General features: G+C 50.6%; 2 protein-coding genes and 1 pseudogene across 7 annotated transcripts in view; 2 read left to right on the forward strand and 1 right to left on the reverse strand.

Moving 5' to 3' along the window:
- Positions 1-1,585: 1,585 nt before the first annotated feature.
- PLA2G15 (phospholipase A2 group XV) lies at positions 1,586-17,198 on the forward strand. Its single transcript, XM_061387698.1, has 6 exons — positions 1,586-1,909; positions 7,976-8,132; positions 10,609-10,727; positions 10,976-11,074; positions 11,472-11,696; positions 13,579-17,198. Exons 1-6 carry the CDS (start codon positions 1,798-1,800, stop codon positions 14,088-14,090), a joined length of 1,224 nt encoding a protein of 407 aa, XP_061243682.1. The 5' UTR covers positions 1,586-1,797; the 3' UTR covers positions 14,091-17,198.
- LOC133230347 (small ribosomal subunit protein uS19-like) lies at positions 5,621-7,024 on the reverse strand (annotated as a pseudogene).
- Positions 17,199-18,305: 1,107 nt separating the features above from the next.
- SLC7A6 (solute carrier family 7 member 6) overlaps positions 18,306-23,885 on the forward strand; it is a 32,337-nt gene continuing 26,757 nt past the window's right edge. The window contains exons 1-2 of one of the 6 annotated variants that reach the window (XM_061387678.1): positions 18,306-18,404; positions 20,122-20,247. The gene's annotated coding sequence lies outside the window, so the exon portion shown is untranslated. Of the gene's footprint in view, positions 18,405-18,577; positions 18,667-18,765; positions 18,848-18,920; positions 19,008-19,064; positions 19,490-20,121; positions 20,248-21,805; positions 21,880-23,885 lie in introns of those variants that run through there. The other 5 variants (XM_061387684.1, XM_061387683.1, XM_061387680.1 and 2 more) reach the window with 5 other exon arrangements.

Consider the following 23,885-nt stretch of genomic DNA (forward strand, 5'->3'; position numbering starts at 1 on the left):
GTCAGACTCTTAGCGACCCCATGGACTACAGCCTGCCAGGCTCCTCCATCCATGGGATTTTCCAGGCAAGAGTACTGGAGTGGGGTGCCATTGCCTTCTCTGGCAGCCCAGGGGATCATGTTAAAAATGGGGGACCCTCACCCTTTGGCCCCTCTCCACAGTGCCTGCACTGGTTTATTACTGACTAGACCTTGGCACCCCCTCCTCCAGTGGTCATGGCTCTATCATCTTCAGGGCCTATGGGAGGGGGCCAGCAGGGAAACACTCTCAAGGACAGGGCCACCTTCTGAGGGGCCCATAGGCACCTGAGCCCACTGGGCTGACAAGGCATTTAGACTGATCAGAATCCAAGGCAGCCCAGGCTGTCCTGATCTCCACCTTGTTCCCACTTGACCCTTGGCTCTAGACATCTGCCTAGTATGGTCACCCATACTGGATCTGCACCATATCAGTCCTCAGCAGCCACTCTGCTGGGGTCTGGGATGGAGGTGAGGAAGGGTTTTGGAAGGGGGTTCCTGGGCCAGGGTCTGAGGTGGAAGATAGTTGGACCTTAAGAGAGGAGGGTATCCCAACCACAAATGTGTTTCACTAAAAGCACATGGGAGGGGCAGGCCAAGGTGGTGAGTAGATTCATTGAGGGTCACTCCAGAAGGTTAGAAACTATCAGCCACTGACTAAGAGAAAGAAAGGGAGGGAAAGAAGGAGGGAGGAAGGGGCAGGAAGAGGTCTCAGAATCAGCCAGGAATGACCAGGGTGTTGACTGGCTCTCAAGAAAGGGATGTGTGAAGGGTCAAGAGCTCCTCTCCAAACATGCTGGTTCTCTATTCCAAAGTAATGCCGGGTCCCAGAATATTACTGGCTGTCAAACCTTTGCCCACTCTATTTGCTACCTGTCCCTACCACCACCACCCCGCCCCCACCACCATTCCATAGAGAACCTGTGTCCTCTTTGGATGCCCGGTTTGCGTGGGGTGACAATGGTGGAGGAACATCAGGGGAACTCGCCTTTGGGCTGGCGCAGGGTTGAGGTTCAAGCCCACTCTTAACCCGGCGAACAAACTGGCCACGGATGGGGGTGAGAGGGTGATTCCACACTCCAGAACCAGAAACAGGCGGGCTGAACTCTCACTGGGAAGCGAAACACGCTGACCTGGCTTTACCCCAGGCAGATGGCAGGTGGGTCCTTGGGTCAATGTTGCCTGAACTCAGGTGCTCTCGGGGAATGGTGCCAAGAATCGCTTCGGGAGTTGAACAAAGGTCTTGGTCAGTTTCCTCCGGCTCAAGAACAGCCCGAGGTTCACTTATCCTCTTCTTCCTCAGGCTTGACCCGGGTAGCTCAGCAGCGGCGAGCTACTGAGTTTTGTACCCTGAATTCCCACTCGGCCCGGCGCATCCTAGATCAGGGAAGCGCCAGGAATCAGGGATAAGAACTGCTCATCGCAGACTTAAGATGCGGAGGGCTGGGCTGGGTACCCAGCAGAGGCGGGTTGGGTGAGAATCGCTGAGAGCGTGCGCGAAAGCAGGGCTGAGCCTTTATCGATCGATGCGCTCGGCGTGCAGCGCGGTTAATGGAGTTGGCCAGGGATGGGTAGGGGCGGGGCGGTGAGCTCCGACTGGGAAGGACTACCCTAGCGGCTAGTTCCTATTGGCTGGACGTTTGCAGGAGGCGGGCCCTGATTGGCCCGGCTGCTGTGAAGGCTGCGAGCGGCGGGGTTAAGAACGTCGCTGCCAGCCGGGCCTAGGCACGAGACCCGAGAGCTGAGTCCGCCCCTCTGACTAGGAGCTGCGGTCCCTGCCATGGGTTGCCTCTGCCTCTACCGCTCCACCCTGCTCACGGGTGGCCTCTTGTTCCTCCTGATGCTCGCAGATCCGGCGTTCCCGGCTGGAAGTCGGCCACCGGTGGTGCTGGGTGAGGCGCGCGTCCAGTTGTGGGTCCGTTCGTTCGTGCGTCCGGCTGGATGGGGTGCAGGCGGGGCTGTCTGCATCTCCTCTAAGCACGAGGTGGGGGAGCGTATGACTGTGTTGTCACCTGGGTCGGTCCGTCCCCTTCCCGCTGTGCTGGACGCGGGTGTGGTCAAACTCTTGTCACCTTTCTCTGTAGAACGTGGGGCTAAGTGGGAGGGTTATCGCGTGTTTATACATCAGTCCGCGGGGTCGTCTCATTTCCAAGCTTCGCCTCTCCTTATCCCCATTTTTTAGCTGGAAAGACCGAGGCTTTTTTACCCTACTCCTGAGGGTAGGCGGTAGAGTGCCCTCGAAATTGGCCCCCAGGGGCTTCAGCGTTGACTTGGGCTTGGCTAGTAGGCTGTCTCCCTCAACCCTTCCAGCCCGGCACATTTAGAGGGGGCATTACTGAAAGTAAGCTCTTTGAGGAAGGATTACTCTCCTAGCCTGCTGCCAGGGCTTTCCCCTAACTTATCAAATATGTGGCCTTGGGCCTGAGGGAGGAGGCCCAAGGGAATCTGAGGATGGATACAGGTGGAGGGAAGGGTTGAGACCCTTGCTATGAACAGATGTTGTATGGCACCCTTACCCCTGTCAGACCTACTTGGACTGTGCTGTGTTGGGGCTAGGCAACCTCCCAGTCTTATCTCCTCCTCGCTTCTAGCCCAGGGAACTGTACAGAAGCCAGCAGTATTTCCTTGTGGTGGGTATGGCAGGGATGAGATCTCTGTCTTGGGGGCTTTGGATGCCTCATTCAAGCCATAATTCCCATGAAGAGCTGGGGTTGGCAGGCAGTGTGATCCCAGGGGTCCTTCACCAGGAGCTCTGGGCCAGGACATGCTCCCTGGGGGATGCTGGGCCCAGGTTCACCATGGAGTTTGGGCATATTTGTCCTTGCCTTCTGTAAGTCTGCAGGATGATCCCCAGAGGTAAGGTCTGTGCTAGGCAAACACAGAGAATCCATCCATCACATTAAGGGTCAGAAAAGGTTTCCTGGAGTACACAGCTGGAGCCGAGGCCAGGAGAGTTCCAGGCAGAGGGAACTATGTATCAGAGGGAGAAAGCTGAGCAGTGCAGGCTGTCTATAATGGAGTTGGGTAAGAGTGGATGGTCAGGGCTCGAAACTGGTTGGGTCACCTGGACATCACCCTGGGGGCCTGCCAGGAGCATTGTATGGACTTATGGATTACTGAGTATGAAGAATGTGGCGTTGGGAAGTATGTGGTCTCTGATTGGACAGATCCTAGGCCCTTTCTCCTGGATTGGTGCTAAATGGACTCATTTATTCATTCAGTTCTTAGTTATCCTCCATCACAGCAGAGGAGCCTCAGGGTGTACCTAGAGACACAGAGCAACTGGAATCCTAACCTGCCTAGCTTCTCAGAGAATGAGGCTATTGACATTAGTCTTGGGAAACCCCATGGTGGGCAGCAGACAAGTTGTTTCTTGGCACAAAGCAGGGAGCTGACCTTGGCCATCAGAGGATCAGCATCCAAGGGTGACCAGTCTTCGTGAGTGGGTCTCCAATTGGTAATAGAGGAAGTAGAGGCCAGAGGAGGGATACAGAAGGCCCTGGGCAGTGGGATGGAACTGTAGCAAGCTATTTCCACGTCTTCCAGTGTTACTTGAGGTGAAAGGCATGGGAATGGCTCTTTCCCTAGTTCTAGGAAGAGACGCTTTTAGAGACCACATGCCCTGACCAAGGCAAAGGGTATCCAGGCAGAGCAGATCTGGTGACTTCCTCTTTCAGATATTTCCTCTGTGGTGGACACAGTGACCAAGGTTTCGCCACTGCACTGTCTAGTCCACAGGCGTGTCATCTAGGGGCTGTCATGCTCCCCACTTCTGTACCACAGCACAAAGGGAGATAAGAGCCAGTGCCATACCTCCCTCCCGTGGCTGCCCTGAGGACACTGTAGGTCAGTACCCAAGGAGGGCATGTCCTCTGCAGGGCTGGGTACACAGCTGGAGCCCAGTGAATGCTCACAAGAGGCAAACACTGGTTGTCCACTTAGTGATCATGGATCCTACATGGGGCTATGTTTGTGACATGTGGGAGCACTGAGGTCTGAAAGGTCACTGGGAGAAAAGGTAAAGGTCACTGGGACAAAGAAGGGCCTTGAAGGTGGGTCGGTGAAGGAATGGAGATGGGTGGGTTTGAGTGTCACAAGAAGTTGACGGTATGCTGCCCACACGGAGAAGGCAATGGCAACCCACTCCAGTACTCTTGCTTGGCAAATCCCATTGACGAAGGAGCCTGGTAGGCTGCACTCCATAGGGTCGCTAAGAGTCGGACATAGCTGAGTGACTTCTCTTTCACTTTTCACTTTCATGCATTGGAGAAGGAAATGGCAACCCACTCCAGTGTCCTTGCCTGGAGAGTCCCAGGGACGGGGAGCCTGGTGGGCTGCCGTCTCTGGGGCCGCACAGAGTTGGACACGACTGAAGTGACTTAGCAGCAGCAGCAGCATGCTGCCCACAAGCACATAGACACCTGCAGACTGGCTGGAACCAGCAGGTTGATGATCCTCCTTATCTTACCACCAACCCATCAGAAGAATGTCCACGAGCTGATCACGCTCTCTTTGAACCTTTACTATAAAACTTCTTATCACCCTCTTCAAGTTGGAACACACAGTTTTGAGGGCATGAGCCCACTGTGGCCCCCTTTGCCTGGCAAAGCAGTAACACAGGACTCTGTATAGACTGAACAGGTAGAGAGAAGTCATCAGTGGAGCCTGGCCACACCCATCCCCATGGGGCTGTAGCTGGAACCGTATGTAGCTTCTGGAGAGCCATTTCCAACCCAGGGTCCAGGTGTGCCAAGGTGCTGGGGTCCCCAGATGAGTTGCCCTCGGGAATCTGTAGCAGGATTTAGCAGCTGGGCTCTGACCTTTAGTAAGGTCTGAGGACCTTGGTAGTCTGGCTGGTGCCAGCTTCTCTCAACCTTTTTTGTTCATAGTCCCCTTCCACAAGCTTGTCCCAGAGTGCCTTCTTTGGATTTAGCTTTGACTGGTTAAGTGGCCATGTGCACTGTCCTGTTTCTTGATCCTTCTTTCAGAGTATAAGACCCTGTCAATGAAGCCGTAGCTGGCCTCTGTACCCTGACACCGAATTAAATCTTGGAGACCGAAGTTTGGGTGAAGTAGAAAAGAATAGCTTTATTGCTTTGCCAGGCAAAGGGGGCCACAGTGGGCTCATGCCCTCAAAACTGTGTGTCCCAACTTGGAGAGGGTGATAAGTTTTATAGTTAAGATTCAAAGAGAGTGTAATCAGCTTGTGAACATTCTTCTAGATATTCTTCTGATGGGTTGGTGGTGAGATAAGGAGGATCATCAACCTTCTGGTTCCAGCCAGTCTGTGGGCATCTACATGCTTGTGGACAGCATCAGTTCAGTTTAGTTCCATTGCTCAGCCGTGTCTGACTCTTTGGGACCCCATGGACTGCAGCACCTAGGCTTCCCTGTCCGTCACCAACTCCCGGAGCTTGCTCAAACTCATGTCCATGGAGTCTGTGATGACATCCAACTATCTCATCCTTTGTCATCCCCTTCTCCTCCTGCCCTCAATCTTGCCCAGCATCAGAGTCTTTTCCAATGAGTCAGTTCTTTCCATCAGGTGGCCAAAGTACTGGAGTTTCAGCTTCAGCATCAGTCATTCCAATGAATATTCAGGACTGATTTCCTTTAGGGTGGACTGGTTGGATTTCCTTGCAGTCCAAGGGAATCTCAAGAGTCTTCTCCAATGCCACAGTTCAAAAGCATCAATTCTTCTGTGCTCAGCTTTCTTTATAGTGCAACTCTCACATCCATACATGACTATTGGGAAAACTATAGCTTTGACTAGACGGACCTTTTTTTTTTTTTTTTAAGAGAAGTCTCTGCCTTTCTTGGAGAAGGCAATGGCAACCCACTCCAGTACTCTTGCCTGGAAAATCCCATAGACGGAGGCGCCTGGTAGGCTGCACTCCATGGGGTCGCTAGGAGTCGGACACGACTGAGCGATTTCACTTTGACTTTTCACTTTCGTGCATTGGAGAAGGAAATGGCAACCCACTACAGTGTTCTTGCCTGGAAAGTCCCAGGGATGGGGGTGCCTGGTGGGCTGCCGTCTCTGGGGCTGCACAGAGTCGGACACGACTGAAACGACTTAGCAGCAGCAGCAGCTGTTGTTTTTATTGGCCAGCAGGTTACTTTACTTGAGGGAGATGAAGTGGGAGGAATGGGTAGCCCCGATACCAGGCTGGCCGTGCTTCACGGGCTTGTAGGTGATGGAAAACTCTCCTAGGTAGTGGCTGATCATCTCAGGCTTGATTTCCACCTGGTTGAAGGTCTTGCAGTTGTAGACGCCCACCATTTCGGGCAGGATGATTATGTGGCAGGTGTGTCTTCACCACCTGGAGGTTCTCCATGGGCGGCGCATCTTTCTTGGCCTTGAGTAGCCGATTCAGCAGCAGTGCTGCTTCCTCCGCTTACCTCGGTTTAGCTCCCGCTGCTGGCACATACTGTATAGCTGCATCAGCTGCTCATAGGCCATGTCCAGCAGCTGGTTGAGGTCCACGCCACCGCAGTAGGTGAACTGGCAGAACCTCCGCTTCCTCTTCTGTTCCACTTCCATCATCTTGTCGGTTCTTCAGAAAGACTGGACGGACCTTTGTTGGCAGAGTAATGTCTCTGCTTTTGAATATGCTGTCTAGGTTGGTCCTAACTTTTCTTCCAAGGAGCAAGTGTTTTTTAATTTCATGGCTGCAGTCACCATCTGCAGTGATTTTGGAACCCAAGAAAAGAAAGTCTGTCACTGTTTCCATTGTTTCCCTATCTATCTGCCATGAGGTGATGGGACCGGATGCCATGATCTTAGTTTTCTGAATGTTCAGAGTTAAGCCAGCTTTTTCACTCTCCTCTTTCACTTTCATCAAGAGGCTTTTTAGTTCCTCTTCACTTTCTGCCATAAGGGTGGTGTCATCTGCGTATCTGAGGTTATTGATATTTCTCCCAGTAATCTTAATTCAACTTGTGCTTCTAGTCTTTCTCATTCTATTATTTTCCTCTATTTCTTTGCATTGATCACTGAGGAAGGCTTTCTTATCTCTCCTTGCTATTCTTTGGAACTCTGCAGTCAGATGGGTCGGAGAAGGCAATGGCAACCCACTCCAGTACTTTTGCCTGGAAAATCCCATGGATGGAGGAGCCTGGTAGGCTGCAGTCCATGGGATCGCTAAGAGTCGGGCACAACTGAGCGACTTCACTTTCACTTTTCACTTTCATGCATTGGAGAAGGAAATGGCAACCCATTCCAGTGTTCTTGCCTGGAGAATCCCAGGGATGGCGGAGCCTTTGTGGGCTGCCGTCTCTGGGGTTGCACAGAGTCGAACACAACTGAAGCGACTTAGCAGTAGCAGCAACAGCAGTCGGATGGGTATATCTTTCCTTTTTTTTTTTTTTTTTAACCTTTCAAGTCTTTTCCTTTCTCAGCCTTTTGTAAGGCCTCCTCAGACAACCATTTTGCCTTTTTGCATTTCTTTTTCTTGGAGGTGCTCTTGATCACTGCCTCCTATACAATGTCACTAACCTCTGTCCATAGTTCTTCAGGCACTCTAACAGATCTAATCCCTTGAATGTGCTTGTCACTTCTGCTGTGGGCAGCATACCATCCATACCATGTTAACTTCTACCTGGAGGGGGTTTTGAAATCTGAAAAATAGCTCAAAGCTATATTGTGTGTGCGCCTTGCCCCAAGGCTGCACGGTTGTCTTCTGACTAACTTTTCTCCCAGGTCTCCCATCCCCTCCCTTTGCTAATTAACTACTGCTTGAATCTGCCCCTGGGAACTCGGGGAGGTCATGAGGCGGAAAGAAGCCTATTTCCCATAACCAAAGAAATGGTGGACACAGAAAGGCTTTTGTGTCCAGGAGCCCCACAGGGCCCTGCTGAGTGTCACCTGCTCTGCAGCCTGGGACAGCTGTGGGGAGAAGGCCGCTGGGTATCCAGCCAGGCCCAGGGCCTCATTCATGCTCTGTGTCCCCCCGCAGTGCCCGGTGACATGGGCAACCAGCTGGAGGCAAAGCTGGACAAGCCGTCCGTCGTGCACTACGTCTGCTCCAAGAGGACGGATCACTACTTCACACTGTGGCTGAACCTGGAGCTGCTGCTGCCCGTCATCATTGACTGTTGGATCGACAATGTCCGGTGAGGGCTGGGGCACAGCAGGGTGCTGCTCCCTGACCTAGTCCAGAGAGGCCTCCAGAGCCTGTTTCTAGCTCATCTGTGCCTCAAGGGACCTCCAGGTCACTGACCTTTCTCCCTTCCCCAATCTGGTATGCACTGCCTCTGTGCCCTCCCAGCCAGAACTTTCTCTCCTTCCCTTCTCCAGTGCTTCTTGCCCTGTTTGTGGTTTCTAGGCCCCAGTTGCTATTCACAGCCTTGCTTCGCCCCCCCACCCCAACCCCTTCCCTTGCCTCTGCCTTGGTCACGCCTGCTTTTCCAGCTGCTTGTTTTTCCTGGGATTCCTTTCCACTTGCTCTTTCACTCTGGAATCTCTCTCTCCACCCTTTGCCTGATCAACTCTCTCCCATTCACTCTTTAAAACCCAAGCCTGGGACTTCCCTGGTGGTCCAGTAGTTAAGACTCTGTACTTCCAGTGCAGGGGGCTCAGGTTCGATCTGTGGTCAGAGAACTAGATTTCACATGCCACGTGGTGCAGCCAAACAAACAAATCTCCACCATCCCTCTCCCCGAGACTGATTCCTTTGTGAAGTCTCCCTGCCACCCCTCAGAGCTCTTAATCTCTCTTTCTGCCTCTTCTAACTTGCATTCCTGGCCTGCCAAACATAGTTTTCTAGGATGTTTCTCCCATTATAAGGTAGTCACTGATGAGAATTACTCATTATTGAACATAGACACTATATATTTTACGTATTTTCTTCTTTCTTTCTTTTTTTCTGGTCGCATTGTGTGGCTTGTGTGATCTCATTTCCCCAATCATGGATTGAACCCGGACCCCAGCTGTAAAAGTGCTAAGTCCTAGCTGCTAGACCACCAGGGAACACCTCCCCCACTTTTTTTCATTGAGTCTTACAGCAACCCTATGAAATAATGCTGTAACTTGTGTTACAGATGAGGAAATCTGGAAGCTCAAAATGGTTACAAAATTGTTTGGGGTTACTCAGCTAATAAATGGCAAACTGGAATTCAACCCAGAGTTGTGTCTCTCTGAGCTCAGGGTTCCTGAGCATATTCTGAGCACACTGAGCTCCCTGAAGGCAGGGACTATGTCTCTTTTATCTTTAAAGCTGTAGAACCTGAAACATAATTGGTGTTCAGTAAGTATTTGAACCGAATGGAATCTTACAAATTAAAATGTTTTCCTCGGAGGCACACTGCCTGGTTCCAGCCAGTTCTCTGGGTGTCCTGCCTTTCCCTGTTGTTTATTTCACCAGCTTTCTTGACTCTTTCCTCCTCCTTGTGTGATCAGGGCTATTTCTAGGATGTTGATCTGCATTTCTATTTTTGTGGTGGAGACGTAATGGTTTCAGGTAATGCCAGCGGGAGGGGCAGACTCACCCTGAGAGGGGCTTGTCTACCTTTCTTGGGCCCCTGACCTGTTGGGACTTGCATCCAGACCAGAGTGCTTTGGCCTTCTAGAACTTTGTTGAGTGGCCATTGGGATGATCTCCAGATCACCCTGGAGAGAGTGGGTCCCAGGACTTTTATTTGGGCCAGTGTTGGGTACTTATCAGCTTTCTGTGGCTGATCCCTAAGGGTGGGTGGGACTCAGGACCTCTGGGGACTGCAGGTCTAACCTGTGTTTCCTCGGGCACCTTTGCCTCCTTATTATCAGGGGACGCTAGAGCAGAGGTCCTGACCTGGCACAAGGCTCTCCTCCTGTCTCCTACCACCCTGGCCCCATCATTTCTCCAGGCCTTGCCCACCAGCTCACACAGCAGCCACTGGTGCTCAGGGTTTCTCTGTCAGGTTTCTTTGTGTGTTGCATTCATCATCTGCTTTGCCCTGGGTCATGTTAGGGTGGATGGTGGGAACTGAATCCATGGAGAGGAAGTGGTGGGAGCCTGCAAAGTTAGGCTGCTCGAGTTTTGGGGTAAAGTGTGATGTTCATTGCAGAGCCAGGCCTGGCAGCCAGGTCTCTCTCCCCACAAGATCTAAAATGTGCCTTCTCATGTGGGTGACATTGAGGAGAAGGGAATATTGCTCGATGGGTTCTGGAGCCAGTCTCTGGAGTGAGCCTTGATGGGGTCCTCATTTAGATGGGCTCACTCAGATCTGTGGGCTTCCCTGGTGGCTCAGTGGTAAAGAATCTGCCTGCCAATGCAGGAGACGCAGGTTCGATCCCTGGGTCAAGAAGATCCTCTGGAGAAGGAAATGGCAACCTACTCCAGTATTCTTGCCTGAAAAATTCCATGGACAGAGGAGCATGGCAGGCTACAGTCTATGGGGCTGCAAAAGAGTCAGACATGATTTAGCAACTAAACAACAACAACAACTTGGATCTATGCTTTACAAACTTGCTTTGTTACTTTTTGGTCTCTATACATCTGACCAGACTTGAGGATGGGAAGGGAATATGGCTCAGGGCCCAGGACAGTATTGGGACATGTCAACTTTGGTGTTGCCTCTGGGTCACTGGCTCAGTATCCCTTCCTGGCAGGCTGATCTACAATCAAACGTCCCACACCACCCAGTTTCCCGAAGGTGTGGATGTGCGTGTCCCTGGCTTTGGGGACACCTTCTCAATGGAGTTCCTGGACCCCAGCAAAAGCAGCGTGGGTATGTAGCCCTTCCTCATGCCCCCTAGGGAATGGAGATGGAGGTTCTGAGGGATTCCTAGAGTGGGAGGAACCCTGCTAGTTTGAAGAGGTGGCTTGTGAACCATCTCTGATCCATGTGGGCACAGAGCAGTAGAGCGCTCTCCTGGGGATCTCCTGGCTGTAGATGTCACAATCTCCTTGGTAGGCGTGGTATAGCTGGCTGATAGCGGCTGTACTCTGTCTAAACCTAAGCATTTCTGTCTATAGGTTCCTATTTACATACCATGGTGGAAAGCCTTGTGAGCTGGGGCTACGAACGAGGCAAGGATGTCCGGGGGGCCCCCTACGACTGGCGCCGAGCTCCAAGTAAGTGGCTGCTCTGGTTTCCTCCCAGAGGCCATGGGAGGTGGGAAGGAGGAGATCACAGCCACCACAGGCCCTGGGCCTTCCCCTACGCCCGAGGTTCTGGCATCCAGCCCAGCCGTCACTGCTCCCATCCCTGGTCACCCTGTCTGTCTTTCCCCCACCCTCAGCCCAAGATTTCTGGGCCTCTGAGCCCTGGGAATAGCAAATGAGGCAGAGGAAGGGGAAAGGAGCTCCTCTGTTTGCTCCCTTTGTGGAAATTGAGGGGAAACCAGACCCCTCCCCTTGGAATTTTCACACTCTCCCCACCCGTGTAGTCCTGGGTCTGGCCTGAGACATGGTTCATGGTTCAGGCTCAAGGACCCTTCCTGCCTAACCCCCGCCTGGCTTTGGCCTGCAGATGAAAACGGGCCCTACTTCCTGGCCCTCCGCAAGATGATTGAGGAGATGTACCAGCTGTACGGGGGCCCTGTGGTGCTGGTGGCCCACAGTATGGGCAACATGTACATGCTCTACTTTCTGCAGCATCAGCCACAGGACTGGAAGGACAAGTACATCCGTGCTTTCGTAGCACTGGGTCCGCCCTGGGGGGGCGTGCCCAAGACCCTGCGTGTCCTGGCCTCAGGTAAGATCCCACCTGGCCCAGCGTCAGGAGGGCTGGTGCTGGGGGTGACACAGTCTCTTTCCCTCTCTCGTGTCTTCCTGGGCCACCCTCATGTCTCTTCTCTTGGGTCCAGAGCCTTCCCTCTCCAGAGTGGTATTCTTTTCCAGACATCTCTTTCTAAAAGAGAATATAACACTACTTCTAAATTCACCTCTCTAGTCGATGACCTTTGTTATCTGTGTAAGTTGCTTGCAGCATGTACATAGAGGGACATAACTGTTGGTCATATAGGGCACACATGTACACACACACACACACACACACACACTGAGTGGGCCTGGCTGGTCTAACTTGGTTTGATCCAGAATTTTCTGGAGGAGGGACTTCCCTGCTGGTCCAGTGGTTAAGACTGTGCTTCCACTGCAGGGGGTGCAGGTTCAATCCCTGTCAGGAAACTAAGATGTCACTGCCAAACAATAAAAAATTAAAAAAAAAAAGTTCTCTGCAGGAGACTTCTCCCTCTCTTTGACCCCCCCTCCTCATTTCTTCATCCCCACCTTCACCCCAGAGAAGAAAGGCTGGGCTTCGGCTTCCTGTTTATGAGTTACACCTCCCTCTGCAGCCGCAGGCAGCCTCTGTGGGCAACACAAAGAGGAAGCAGGTGCAGATTTATCCGGGCCCACTTGCTTGGCAGTTGGGAAAACCACCTCCTTCCCTGTTCCTTTCCAATCCACCTGCCTTTTCACAACTGTTAGAACCTGGCAGCTGGAGCCAGAGGGCTTTCCTCCCTCTGCTAGGACTGGATGTGAGCCCCGTGGCCCCTGACTGTGGGAGCTGTGAGCCAGGGGCTGGGCCAAGCATCTGATGAGCGTTCTTCCTCAAGTGACCAGCACTGCCTGACCTGCCTGTTGGTCACGTGATCACTGTGATCAGGCTTCTGTCCGTAGTGACCCTGAATTAGTTGGACAGTGGATCCAGTTATAGTAAGGACTCATCACACTGTCTACTCTGTCCAGCCTGGACCTGAAAGGACAGATGTGGGCATCCTCTGAGTTTGAGACAAGTTGCTATAGGGGAATTAAGAGCTGGCCCTTTCAGAGCTTCCCCATGAGCCCCCTTAGAGCTTTGCTTCAGACTCTGGGAAACTGCTGTCAGGCCTTGGCAGTCTGGGAGTGGGGGTGGGGCAGGAAGGGTGGCAGTCATGGACCCATAGCTAGGGATTCCCTTTCCTGAGGGGTCCTGGAACCAGGCCCTGTCAGGCAGAACTGAAGGTCTGCAGTCAGAAAGGGGGTGATGGGTGGCCCTGGATTCTGAGTAGGACACGGGGTTCATGTTTCCTGCTTCTCCTCTGGAGATCTCACTGGCTGGTGATGTGTTTGTGTTGTTGTCATTTCTCTGTCCACGGCCTCCCCTCCTGCCCTGTCTCCTGCAGGCCCGGGTGCCCACATGCCAGGTAGATGGATGGGATGAGACCAGGGCTGGCTTGGCTGTAGGTCTGAGCATAGGAAGGGAAAAAGGTTTATAAAGCTCCATGTAATAAAAGATTCAGAAGAATGGGTCTCTGGGTTGCCAACCTGCTGATTCACCTTCGACAGGCTCAGTGCATACCGGCCAGGTGATAAGTACTCTGAGGAAGGTATTGTTTTTAACCACAAATCACCCCATGGGTGTGTGCTCTTGAACCCTTAGTGACAAAATGCAGAAGGAAAGGAACGAGTCTTGGTCGTGTGCTTCCCAGGTGGAGCAAAAATACAGGGAAATAGGGGAGCTGTCAATGATGTTCACAGTGTGGCAATGGTGGAGTGCTGGCTGGGCGCTGGCTGGGGGCTGGCAGGGGGCCTGGCAGTTAGCACGCTGCCCAGCTAGTTGGCATTCCTTAGCAAAGACTGACCTAACCCCACAGGAGACAACAACCGGATCCCGGTCATCAGGTCCCTGAAGATCCGGGCACAGCAGCGGTCTGCCGTCTCCACCACTTGGCTGCTGCCCTACAGCTATACCTGGTCACCGCAGAAAGTCTTCGTGCGCACACCTAAGGCCAACTACACGCTGCAGGACTACCGCCAGTTCTTCCAGGACATCGGCTTCAAAGACGGCTGGTCCATGCGGCAGGACACAGAGGGGCTGGTTGAGGCCACAGCGCCGCCTGGCGTGCGACTGCACTGCCTCTATGGCACGGGGGTCCCCACGCCAGAGTCCTTTGACTATGAGAGCTTCCCAGACCGTGACCCAAAAATCCACTATGGCACCGGTGATGGCACTGTGAACTTGCAGAGTGCCCTGCACTGCCATACCTGGCGTGGCCTCCAGAAGCAAGAAGTGTCATTGCAGGCGCTTCCAGGCAATGAGCACATCGCTATGCTGGCCAACACCACTACCCTGGCCTACCTGAAACGTGTGCTTCTTGGACCCTGATGCCCGTGACGGACAGGGCCATGGGGTGACCCAGCCGCCGCTGCTGATTCTGGCTTCTTCTACCATGGCCCACAAGTTTAGCGGTTTGTGACTGATCATCTAAACTCCTTGATCTTGGGTTGTGAAATGGGGAAATGGTGTTTTTTTATCCTTCCTCTCTGGAATCAAGGAAGACATAGTCTGGACTTACTTGAGGGACCCTTGATGGCAAGAGTGCTACTGCTGGTGGAACTGTGACCTCAGGATAGCTCCATAGGGGGACTGACTGGCACCTGGCCCCACTCGCTAGTGCTGGGACCGTGTGTTCTTCCTACCCCCGTGGCCTTTTCACACTCGCCCACCAGGCCCTGGCTCCTCAGCCTTCTGATGAGGGATCTTACTGGCCTGTGGTCCCTAGGATGGGCTCCATGTCCCTAGGGTGCACCTTCTCACACACTGGCCACAGGTTGGCCTGCTACTAGCCATGAGTGGCTGGAGCTGCTGGATTGCCTGTGGCCTAACTGCTTGCTCACTCCAACTGTGGCTTTCTGGGAGCTGCCCAGTTCCCCCTGCAGGCAGGGGTGGGTTGTTGTCTTCTCCATGTGTTCCCAGTGTTCCCTGAGTGTTCCCAGGGCCTGGGGCATTAACTCCTACCTCTCTTACCTCTAAGAATAGCCTAGCTTAGGGCTGGGGACTGGGTCCCAGGAGCCCTGATCTCCATGGTTGGGCTGTGCACACAGTATTGATGCTATCTCCCTTCACCCTGGGGCTGTGGGTCAAGGATGAGAGCGGGCCTGGTGCCTTGCCCTTTAGGTACTCACGAAGAAACAGAACTCAAGGAAACAGCCAAGGCCAATCAGAGCCGCCCAGAGCTGCCCTCTTGCTAACCTGCCACATAGCTAGCTGCCCTGCCCTAGGGTCTCTGTAGCACCCACATAGGCTGGCACAGGACTGAGAGGAGGTGGGACTCTTGCCCATTCTGCCCAGCACCTATCTCCAGCAGGTAGCTCAGTGGTGTTTAGTCAGCAGGGACGAGCCCAGAAACTTGAGTGGGCCCCTGAGAGAGCCAGGTGCCTTGAGGGACCCCTGGGGGTTTTCTTCCTGCTCCAGAGGCACTGCATGACTCTCCCTGTGACAGGAGGGATGGAGGATCAGGATCTGCCTTGGTGGTCTCCAAGTGGGTGACGGCCAAGACTTTGGTCTGGCCTCTAGGGTGGGGCCCTAAAGCCACAGTCAGGCTGGACTGTGCTTCGCTCCTACAAGGTTTCTGTGAAGTGGGATTTTCTCTGTCACATTCATACCCAGCATCAGTTTTTCCCTTTGTTCCTGAGTGGGGGGCCCCATATGGGAGTCTGAGCAGGCTGTACCTCGATTCTGGCAATAAAAGTATTCTGGATGCTGTAAAATGCCCTGGCCTAGCCTCTGCTCTGAGCATGAGAGGAGGGAGGTAGTGGAAGGTGAGGGGGCTAGAGAGGCAGGTAATCAGGGGGTTAGACCCTGACCTTTTGTGGAGCCTTGATGTGGTCTCACAGCACCAAACCGTGGCTCCTGTGCTCCTCTTTGGGCTTTATCCTCCTGCCCTCTCTCCGGGCATCTAGTTCCCATCCTGGGACTGAGAACCAGGACGTGAAACATTCCTGTTGGAGAGAATCTCCTGTCCTCCGCCTGCACCTATCTGGTCAACAGACCCCAAATGCCACCTGAGAGCTGGCAGCCAAGGGCAATTCTGCCAGTCACTCTGGCTGGACTCCCCTTCCCAGCCTCTACCCGCCCTCAACTTACAGGTCTCAGCATCCTTGGAATTTTTTAGGATGCCACCCTTCTACTTAGCTTCATAAGCTCATCTGCCCACCGTCTGTCCATCTTTGGGGTCAGGGTAAGACTGAGGAAGGGGGAGAGACCAAGATGGGCAGAGATGGACTGAGAGACTGGGGAGCAAACGGAGATGGATAAGGACAGAGAAACAGAGCGTCTGAGACAGGAAAACATGCATAGGGATGGGATTCACGCCTGAATTCTGTTGTGCAGAGCTGAGGGCCAGTGTGAGTGGTGGGAACCCCAATTCCTGCCTTCTTCAGTAGGAGTCTGGCTAGCCTAGGTTTTAGGCGTCAATACATCCTGGGCCAATAGAGGGCGATCTGAACCCTCTCACTACACCAGTTAACTGGCCCAACCTGGAAAAATGTGTTGCTCTGAGGGTTAGGATGTCTAGAAGTACATTGGATGTATTTCTAGAAATAGAAATACAGCTGGATGTCTAGAAATCCAGCTGCATCTCTGGCCTTACCCCCAGGTCCTGCCCAGCCTGTTAGCTATGCCCTGACATCTTATCTGATACTCACTGCCTTATAGCCATCTTCACCCCTGGCCTATTTCAACCCCACTTCTACCCTCGGTTTCACAGCTGCAGAGAAAGGATATGGAGTCAGAGCACACTTCAGGACTGGCAGACGGGTTCAAATATGAGCTTTACCAGCTCTAGCTAAGTAGTCTGACTCCCTGAGCCTCAGTTCATTTGAAGAATGGGTATGAATAAATGTACCTTCCACGGTAGTCCTGAGGAACACTGATGGTGTTACAGAACATCTGATTCAGCACTTGGTTCATAATAGCTTTCAGGTGGCAGGATGCTGGCAGGGTGTGAGACAGTGAAGCCAGAGGTTTTGGGAGTTTGCAGGTCATGTATGTTGCTGATACAAGGACAAGTGGACTGGCTGCTATTGAGTGACACAAGTATCCAGAGCCCTTCCTCTCCAGGCCAGAGAGGCAGGAGGGACTGATCCGGGGGGCAAAGGGTCAGACTCTAATGATTCCAAATATATACAAGCAGACATACCTCAGACATACTGCGAGTTCATTTCCAGACAACTGCAATAAAGTGAGTATCGCAGTAAAATGAGTCACATGAATTTTTTTTTTCTGGTGCATCTAAAAGCTGTTTACACTATAGCCTATTAAGTGTGCAGTAGCATTATGTCTAAAAAAATGTACATACCTTACGTTAAAAATACTTGATTGCCAAAGAATGCTAACCATCATTTCACAAAATCGGGTTGCCACAAACCTTCTAATTGTAAAAGATGCAATATCTGCAAATCACAATAAAGCCAAGAGCAATAAGACAAGTTATGCCTGTACTCTCATTCACATTTAGGGAAAATAATCCAAGCAGCGAGCGCAAGGAGGGCAGCACCAGTGAAAGCTTTTCAAGAATCATCATTTCAGGTCTATAGGGAGGAGATGGAAGGGCTTTTAGGCATTTAGATATGAAATCATTCCGATCTCTATTTTAGGAGCACAGCTTACTCTGTGGGGAATGGATTAGAGACAGATAGGAATTGGAAGGCTCTTCTGGCTGGGAGAAGAAAACCATGAGATGGAGGGCCTAGGGGCTGGGAAGGGTCATCTTCTGAAGGGTCACTGCCTGGTGGGGAGGTTTTTTGTGTAGTCAGTCTGAAAGGAGAGGCTGTGCAGTTGTGAACATGTGTCTGGGGGAAATGCCTCTATGGCCTAGAAGAGAATCATGGCTTGAGGTGTGGAAACTAGGGGCTAAGCTCAGCTTTCCGTGAGAACAGGAGGCCCTAAACACAGCCCCGGAGCTACCAGAGGAAAAGGATCCCTAGACGAAGACAGAGGAGGATGAACCAGAGAGAGGAAGAAAGGAAGATGCAGTTCCAAAACGAGTCAGGCAGGATGAAGACTGAAAACGGTCCTCACACCTGGGCCCCAGGGAGGCCTGGGGTTTACTCTGGAAGCTCGGCGGTGTCTATGTGTATGTGGGGACTATAAAGAATGCGCGGTAGCCGGAAGTTGCGTCCTGGGTCTGTGTCTCCCCAGGGTCTCTAGTAGCAGTGTTGGCGGCGAACAAAGTATGGAGGCTCTTCAGAGTTCCTCGTGTGAGCTGTACGGTGTAACCCCTCCCCCGCCCCCGCCCCAACCGGGAGTGTGGCCCAGGCCAAGAGCTACAGAGGAAACGCGTGTGGGGTCATTTAGAGTTCCCCCGCGGATGCGTCCTCTCAGTGGCCCAGAGAGTCCCTTGAGTCGGGGAGCGGACATCCAGTCGGCGAGCATGACTGGGCCCCGGTCACGGGAGCCGGGACCGCACGGACGGGCGCCGAAGCGCAGCCCACTGAATCTCTGAAGCAGCTGCGGCCTCCTGCTGCCCGGAAGCGCCGCCGCCCGCGAGGCCCGCGCTGAGCCGCGCGCTCTGTCCCGACGCGGCGCGCGCTATCGCGATCCGGCTGCGGGTGACGTGGCGGGGGCGGGGCCTGAGCGGTCGCGGCGGGGGCGGTGGCAGTACGACCGAGCATCCTGGAGGCGCCGGGCCACCGCGAGGTAACGGGCCGCGGGCGGGCGCGCCGGGAGAGCGGGGCTGGAAGAGCGCGGCCGGAGGGTAGGGGGCCGGGCGAGGGGAGCGGGGCCCGGGGAGCCAGGCCCGGGCCGCGCCGGCGCCGCGTGCGGGATGCAGTCCCGGGAACCCCGCGCGGGCCACGCAGGCCGCGGGCACGTGAGAGACGCTGCGCGTGAGCGCGCTTCCTCCGGAGGGGAAAGCCGTGCGTGTGAGCGGGACCTTGAGCGTGAGGGGAATTGCAGAAGTGTAAGGACTGAGTGTGTGAGGAAGACGCGGCGTGTGTGTGTGTTTGTGTGAAAGAGAGAGAGTTGGTCTGAGGGTGACTCTGAGTGTGCGAGACGCAGTGTGAAGGTGACGCTGTGTGTGAGAGAGACCCTGGGCGTGAGCATGACTCCCATGAGTGTGCGAGAGACGGAGAGAGGAGATGGTAAGAGGCCGTGAGTGTGAGAGAGACCGCGGTCAGAGTGGCCCCGAGTGTGGCCCTGGGAACACGCGAGAGAGCGCATGTGGGTCTCATGCTGAGAAAGAACCTGTGCTGCGTGGGAGAGACTCAAACTGAGCACGGCTCACGGGGCGAGACTGAGCATGTGAGCGCCTGAGCCGAGCTCTCTGGGGGGGCGGGGGGGGCGGGGGGGGCGGGGGGGAGGCGCACAGGCTCCTGCTGGACTTGGGAGTCTAGCCGTTGGAGGGAGGACGGTGTGCTCGTCTTAGTGTCTTCAACATTATGTCATCTTGTTTGATCATCTCATGTTAAAAGGAAGGCGGTATTTGTGAAGCATTCAAAGAATTCTTCACTAAGCACTGAGCAAACTGGGCACCACTGTTATAGGCAGTGATAAGCAGGAATCAATATTTAATTTAACATTTGTTTTTGAATACCTCTGTGTGCAATGGTCTATGCTTGTAAAAAGAATTCAATCTCTGCCCTTGATGGGGGCAAAAAAAAAAAAAAAAAAATACTGCCAACAAATCTAGCGCCCGGTGGCAGAAAGTTCAGCCAACTGGTGCTTATCTCTGAGGACTGATGCCTGATTTTGAAGATCTGGGAGGAGCAGACTTTTGAAAGCCTGTGAGTGCTTCCTGAAATCATTTTAACTCTCTTTTCTTTTCTTGCTGGGAGGCCCTTGAGTAAACGACCCAGGCTGCTTGCATTGCTGAGGTCCTGCTGTGTGCTGGTGGCTTTTGCTTGCCAACTTTGGTCTCAGATTATCATTTAAAGTTCTTTATGTTTGATTTTTCTTTCGTGACAAATATGTGGGAAACCGCAAGTCTGATGTTCTCCTATCTGCCTCCTTCCCTGTCTATGAAGATATTTTTATTACCGCCTAAAAGTAAATACTAGTTATATGGCTGATTTCCCTGGCATTTCTTGGTACAGGAAATTTCCTGACCTATGTCCTCTGCTTCCTGTTGTAGTCTCCAGGATGTGTGGATACTTTTCTATAAAAGTGACTGAAGTGGTGCTCATGGGACCTGGGGCAGAGGGAGCTGCAGTTGTCTAGACATGCATGGTTTGAAGTGACCAGGCTAGTTCTCAAGACAGGTGTTCAGTTACACCCCACTGTGGGTGTGATGGGACTTCTCAGTAATTGAGTGCTACCCCTGCTGGGCATGTCAAAATTAGATTTCACAAAAGGAAATAGGGTCTTGCTGCTTACTAGGTTCATGTTTGGATAAGTTATCTCTCACTTTTTGTTGCAGAGATTAATTCGACAAGACAGACACTTGGAATTAGTCTGACTGGGGAGACTTCATTTTCTTCTTTGTACCTGACCATTTATGATGAAGTGGCTTGTGAAAGTGTGATGGTTGCTTATTTCCTCACAGGTGAATAAAATTGCTCTGCTCTTCCTTAACTTTCTTGGATCTTTGTGAGTTGTAAAGAGTTTTAGTTACTTGAGTACAATGTGGATACAACAGTAATGAAGAGAATGGCTCACACGTAATTAACAATTATATAACACTAAATTTTATTAGATAAATTATATATTTATTATATCTCTTTCTAAAGAGTAATTGTGGTGGTTTATAATTAATGATACTTGCAATAAGCAAGTAAAAATAGGAAACCAAAGCCATGGAAAAGACTAGATATCAAGTGTTGTTGAAAAGTGAAGATATCTGTTCATTGTGATTGGGAAATGAGTTTGATCTTGAGTTTCCTGGTATCCTAGGTGAAAACTCAAACCTAAACAGTCACATAATTTTCACTATTTATGAAATAATAAAGTACAATAGTAAACATAAATAATAAATATATACACATATAATTTAAGTTTAAGCATTAAAAATAGCAATGCATTTTCATCGTGAATTTTTTTTTTTTCATCGTGAAGTTTTATAAAACTCAAAGAATTAAAAAAAGGTCCTCGTGTTGTCACCGCATTTAAGATTTTATCTTTTTCGACGGCAATTGTTTTGGCATAGTCATCAATTATAAAAGTTTTCAAATCTAGCTTGTAAAATATTCTTCATAATTGAACTGTGAAAGATCCACTTTTTCCCCCCAGAAAATTGCATATGTTATTTTCATGGTTAAATTTTCATGAAATTTTAGTGGTCTGGTGAATTCTTTATTATTTGCCTCAGGAACTTGGAAAATAGGATAAAAGCTATCAGAAAGCTGTGTCTGTGTCCTTACAAGTGGGGTTTAACACTAGTTTCTCAAGACAAGAACGGGTGCGTGGAATTGTTTAATGGAATTTGTCTTTAACAATGATTTTAGAGACTTTTAGAGCAAGGGAGACTGAGACATACACACTCAGGGACACAAGGAAATGTGTGGAGAAAGATGTCAGCCAGAATGCTGAGGAAAAAGGTGGGAGAACGGTGTTAGAAACAAAGATTTGTGTTAGAGACAAAGGGTATATGAGCCAAGACGTTTGTCTGATGAGCTCTGGAAGCCCTGGACTCCTTCGGTTTCTGGAAACTGCAAATGATTCAGTGTGACTGGACCATGGGAGGGACTAGTCTGCAGCAGGGGGTCTAGTGATAAGGCCCTGCTAAGAAGTTTGAAATTGATCCTAAACCTCTCAAGCAGCAACTGAGGAAGGGTTTCTAACTATGGTCTGATACCAACCAGCTCAGTAGATAATAAGGTTATTCTGTGGTGAAACTGAGGAGCCAAAGCAGTCTTTTCCTTTTGTAAGTCTGTCTCCTACTCCCGAGCTACATCCGTGCCTTTATGGAGGTAAGCCCTATTGTTGGAGGCCCTTTTTTTTCCCCCTCAGAATTCACATAATTTTAGCCAAGAACTATGTTGGGGCCTTCCATTTTCAGGTGTTCTAGATCCTTGCTGATTTTATGTTGACTTGTTCTATTGATGACAGAGAAGTGTCTTGACATTTCCAACTATAATTATGGATTTATCTGTTTTTCCTTTCAGATCTATCAGTTTTTGCTTCATGTATTTTGAAGCTATCCTGTTGGAGGAGATACACTTTCAGAATTTTCTTCTTGGTGAATTGACCTCTTTATCATTACATAATGTCTCTTTTTTTCTTCTTACTCTGAAGTCTTTTGTCTGATGTTACTATAGTTAACTCCCCGTTTGTTTTGATTATTGTTATATGGTTTTTCACCATCTTTTTATCTGTAATTTATTTATGTCTTTATATTTCTAGTGGGCTTCCTATAAATTGCATATTGGATTTTGCATTTTTATCTAACCCAACAATGTCTGTCTTATAATTGATGTGTCTAGATCATTTACATTTTGTGTTGCTATTGATGTGGTTGGATTAAAATGTGCTGCTTTGCTAGTTGTTTCCTGTTTTCTATTTATTTCATATGTTCTTTGCTTCTGTTTTCTACCTACTTTTGGACTGAGTATTTCTTTGATCTGTTTTAGCTGTACTGTTGGCTTACTGTTTATACTTATTTTTTTAGTGGGTGCCCTAGTTTCTCAATGTACATCTTTAATTAATTACAGTCTATCTTAAATAATATTTTTCCATAGTACATATGTATAAATATTTATTAAGTTGTGCAGTTAGAATTTGTCCAGTTTGTAGTTTATATATAATGTCTCAACATATACCTTATATAGTATTACATTATTTTCACATATAAGAACCTTACAATAGTTTAACTCCCAGTTCTTTTTTTCTATCTCTGTGCCGTTGTCATACAGTTTACTTTTACATATGCATTAACACTGTATTGCTACTGTTTTTGCTTTAGGTAGTTAGATATATTCTAAAGCAATTAAAATAAGCAAAAATTATATTTTTAATATTTATCTCAGACCATTTGATTTTGTCATAGAATTCTCTCTGTTTTTTTTTTTTGGTTGTGCCTGGAGGCATGTGGGATTTTAGTTCTCTGACCAAGGATCAAACCCGTGTCCCTTGCAGTGGAAGTGCAGACCCCTAATCACTGGACTGTCAGGGAATTAATTCCCTGTCTTACAACTCTTAGGTGCTCTTTTTTTATTTCCCCACTTCTGATTCTTAAGGTTTTCATTTCTCTGCTGAAATTCCACCTCTGTTCCTACATGTTGGCTAATGTTTCCATTAAAGTTTTTCATGTATTAATCATAGTTATTTTCAATTCACTATCTCATAGTTGCAATATCTGGATCATCTCTAAGTCTTGTCCTGTTGATTAATTTGCCTTTTGATAGTGGGTTGTTTTTCTTGCTTTTTTTAGGTGGCTTGTGATTTGTTACTGATTACCAGATAAAATATGTGGGAAAGTAGAGACTGAGGTATATACTTTATTCTGGGCAGAGGGTACAGGTCTTCTTTTGCTAGCCTGTTAATGTGGGGGTTTGAGTCAGAAATGAGTTGGGTTTGGGTTTTGTTGTTGCTGTGGTTACCTTAGGTGCACTAGCGGCTTCAGATTCCTCTGCTGTTTCCTTGCCGTGTGTGTGTGTGTGTGTGTGTTTAGTCACCTCTGACTCCTTGGGACCCCATGGACTATAAGCCACCAGGCTCCTCTGTCCATGGAATTTTCCAGGCAAGAACACTGGAGCAGGTTGCCATTTCCTACTCCAGGGGATCTTCCCGACCCAGGGATCAAACCGGCGTCTCTTGTGCTTCCTGCATTGGCAGGTGGATTCTTTACCACTGAGCCACGTGGGAAGTGCCCCCGGCCCTGACAGTGGATTTTTCTCAGTGTTTATGCTCCACCCTCAGCTTTAGGTCTTCTTTGTGCATCTGTACCTCAGTGCACACTCTCCCGCAGCCTTGTTGCTGGATGCTTGCTCACCTGGTGGTGGGGAGTAGAGGGGTTCTCTGTTGTCTTGGATCAGCCTCAGCCTTAGGCAGGCCCTGTTGCCATGAGTCTGGGGAGTGGATCTTTCTGGGTGAGCCTGCCACCTCCTATGGTCTGGACCAGAATTTCCTGCCCCTCCCCCAGCCAAAGAGGGTGGTTTTATTTTTCTTTCACTCGGTCTCAGCTGTCTTGGGAGTGACAGAGTTTGCCCATTTCCCAGGGGTTTAAGATTGTATTCTTTAGAGAAG

The sequence above is a fragment of the Bos javanicus genome, chromosome 18, assembly GCF_032452875.1.
Source record: "Bos javanicus breed banteng chromosome 18, ARS-OSU_banteng_1.0, whole genome shotgun sequence".
NCBI classification, from domain to species: domain Eukaryota; kingdom Metazoa; phylum Chordata; class Mammalia; order Artiodactyla; family Bovidae; genus Bos; species Bos javanicus.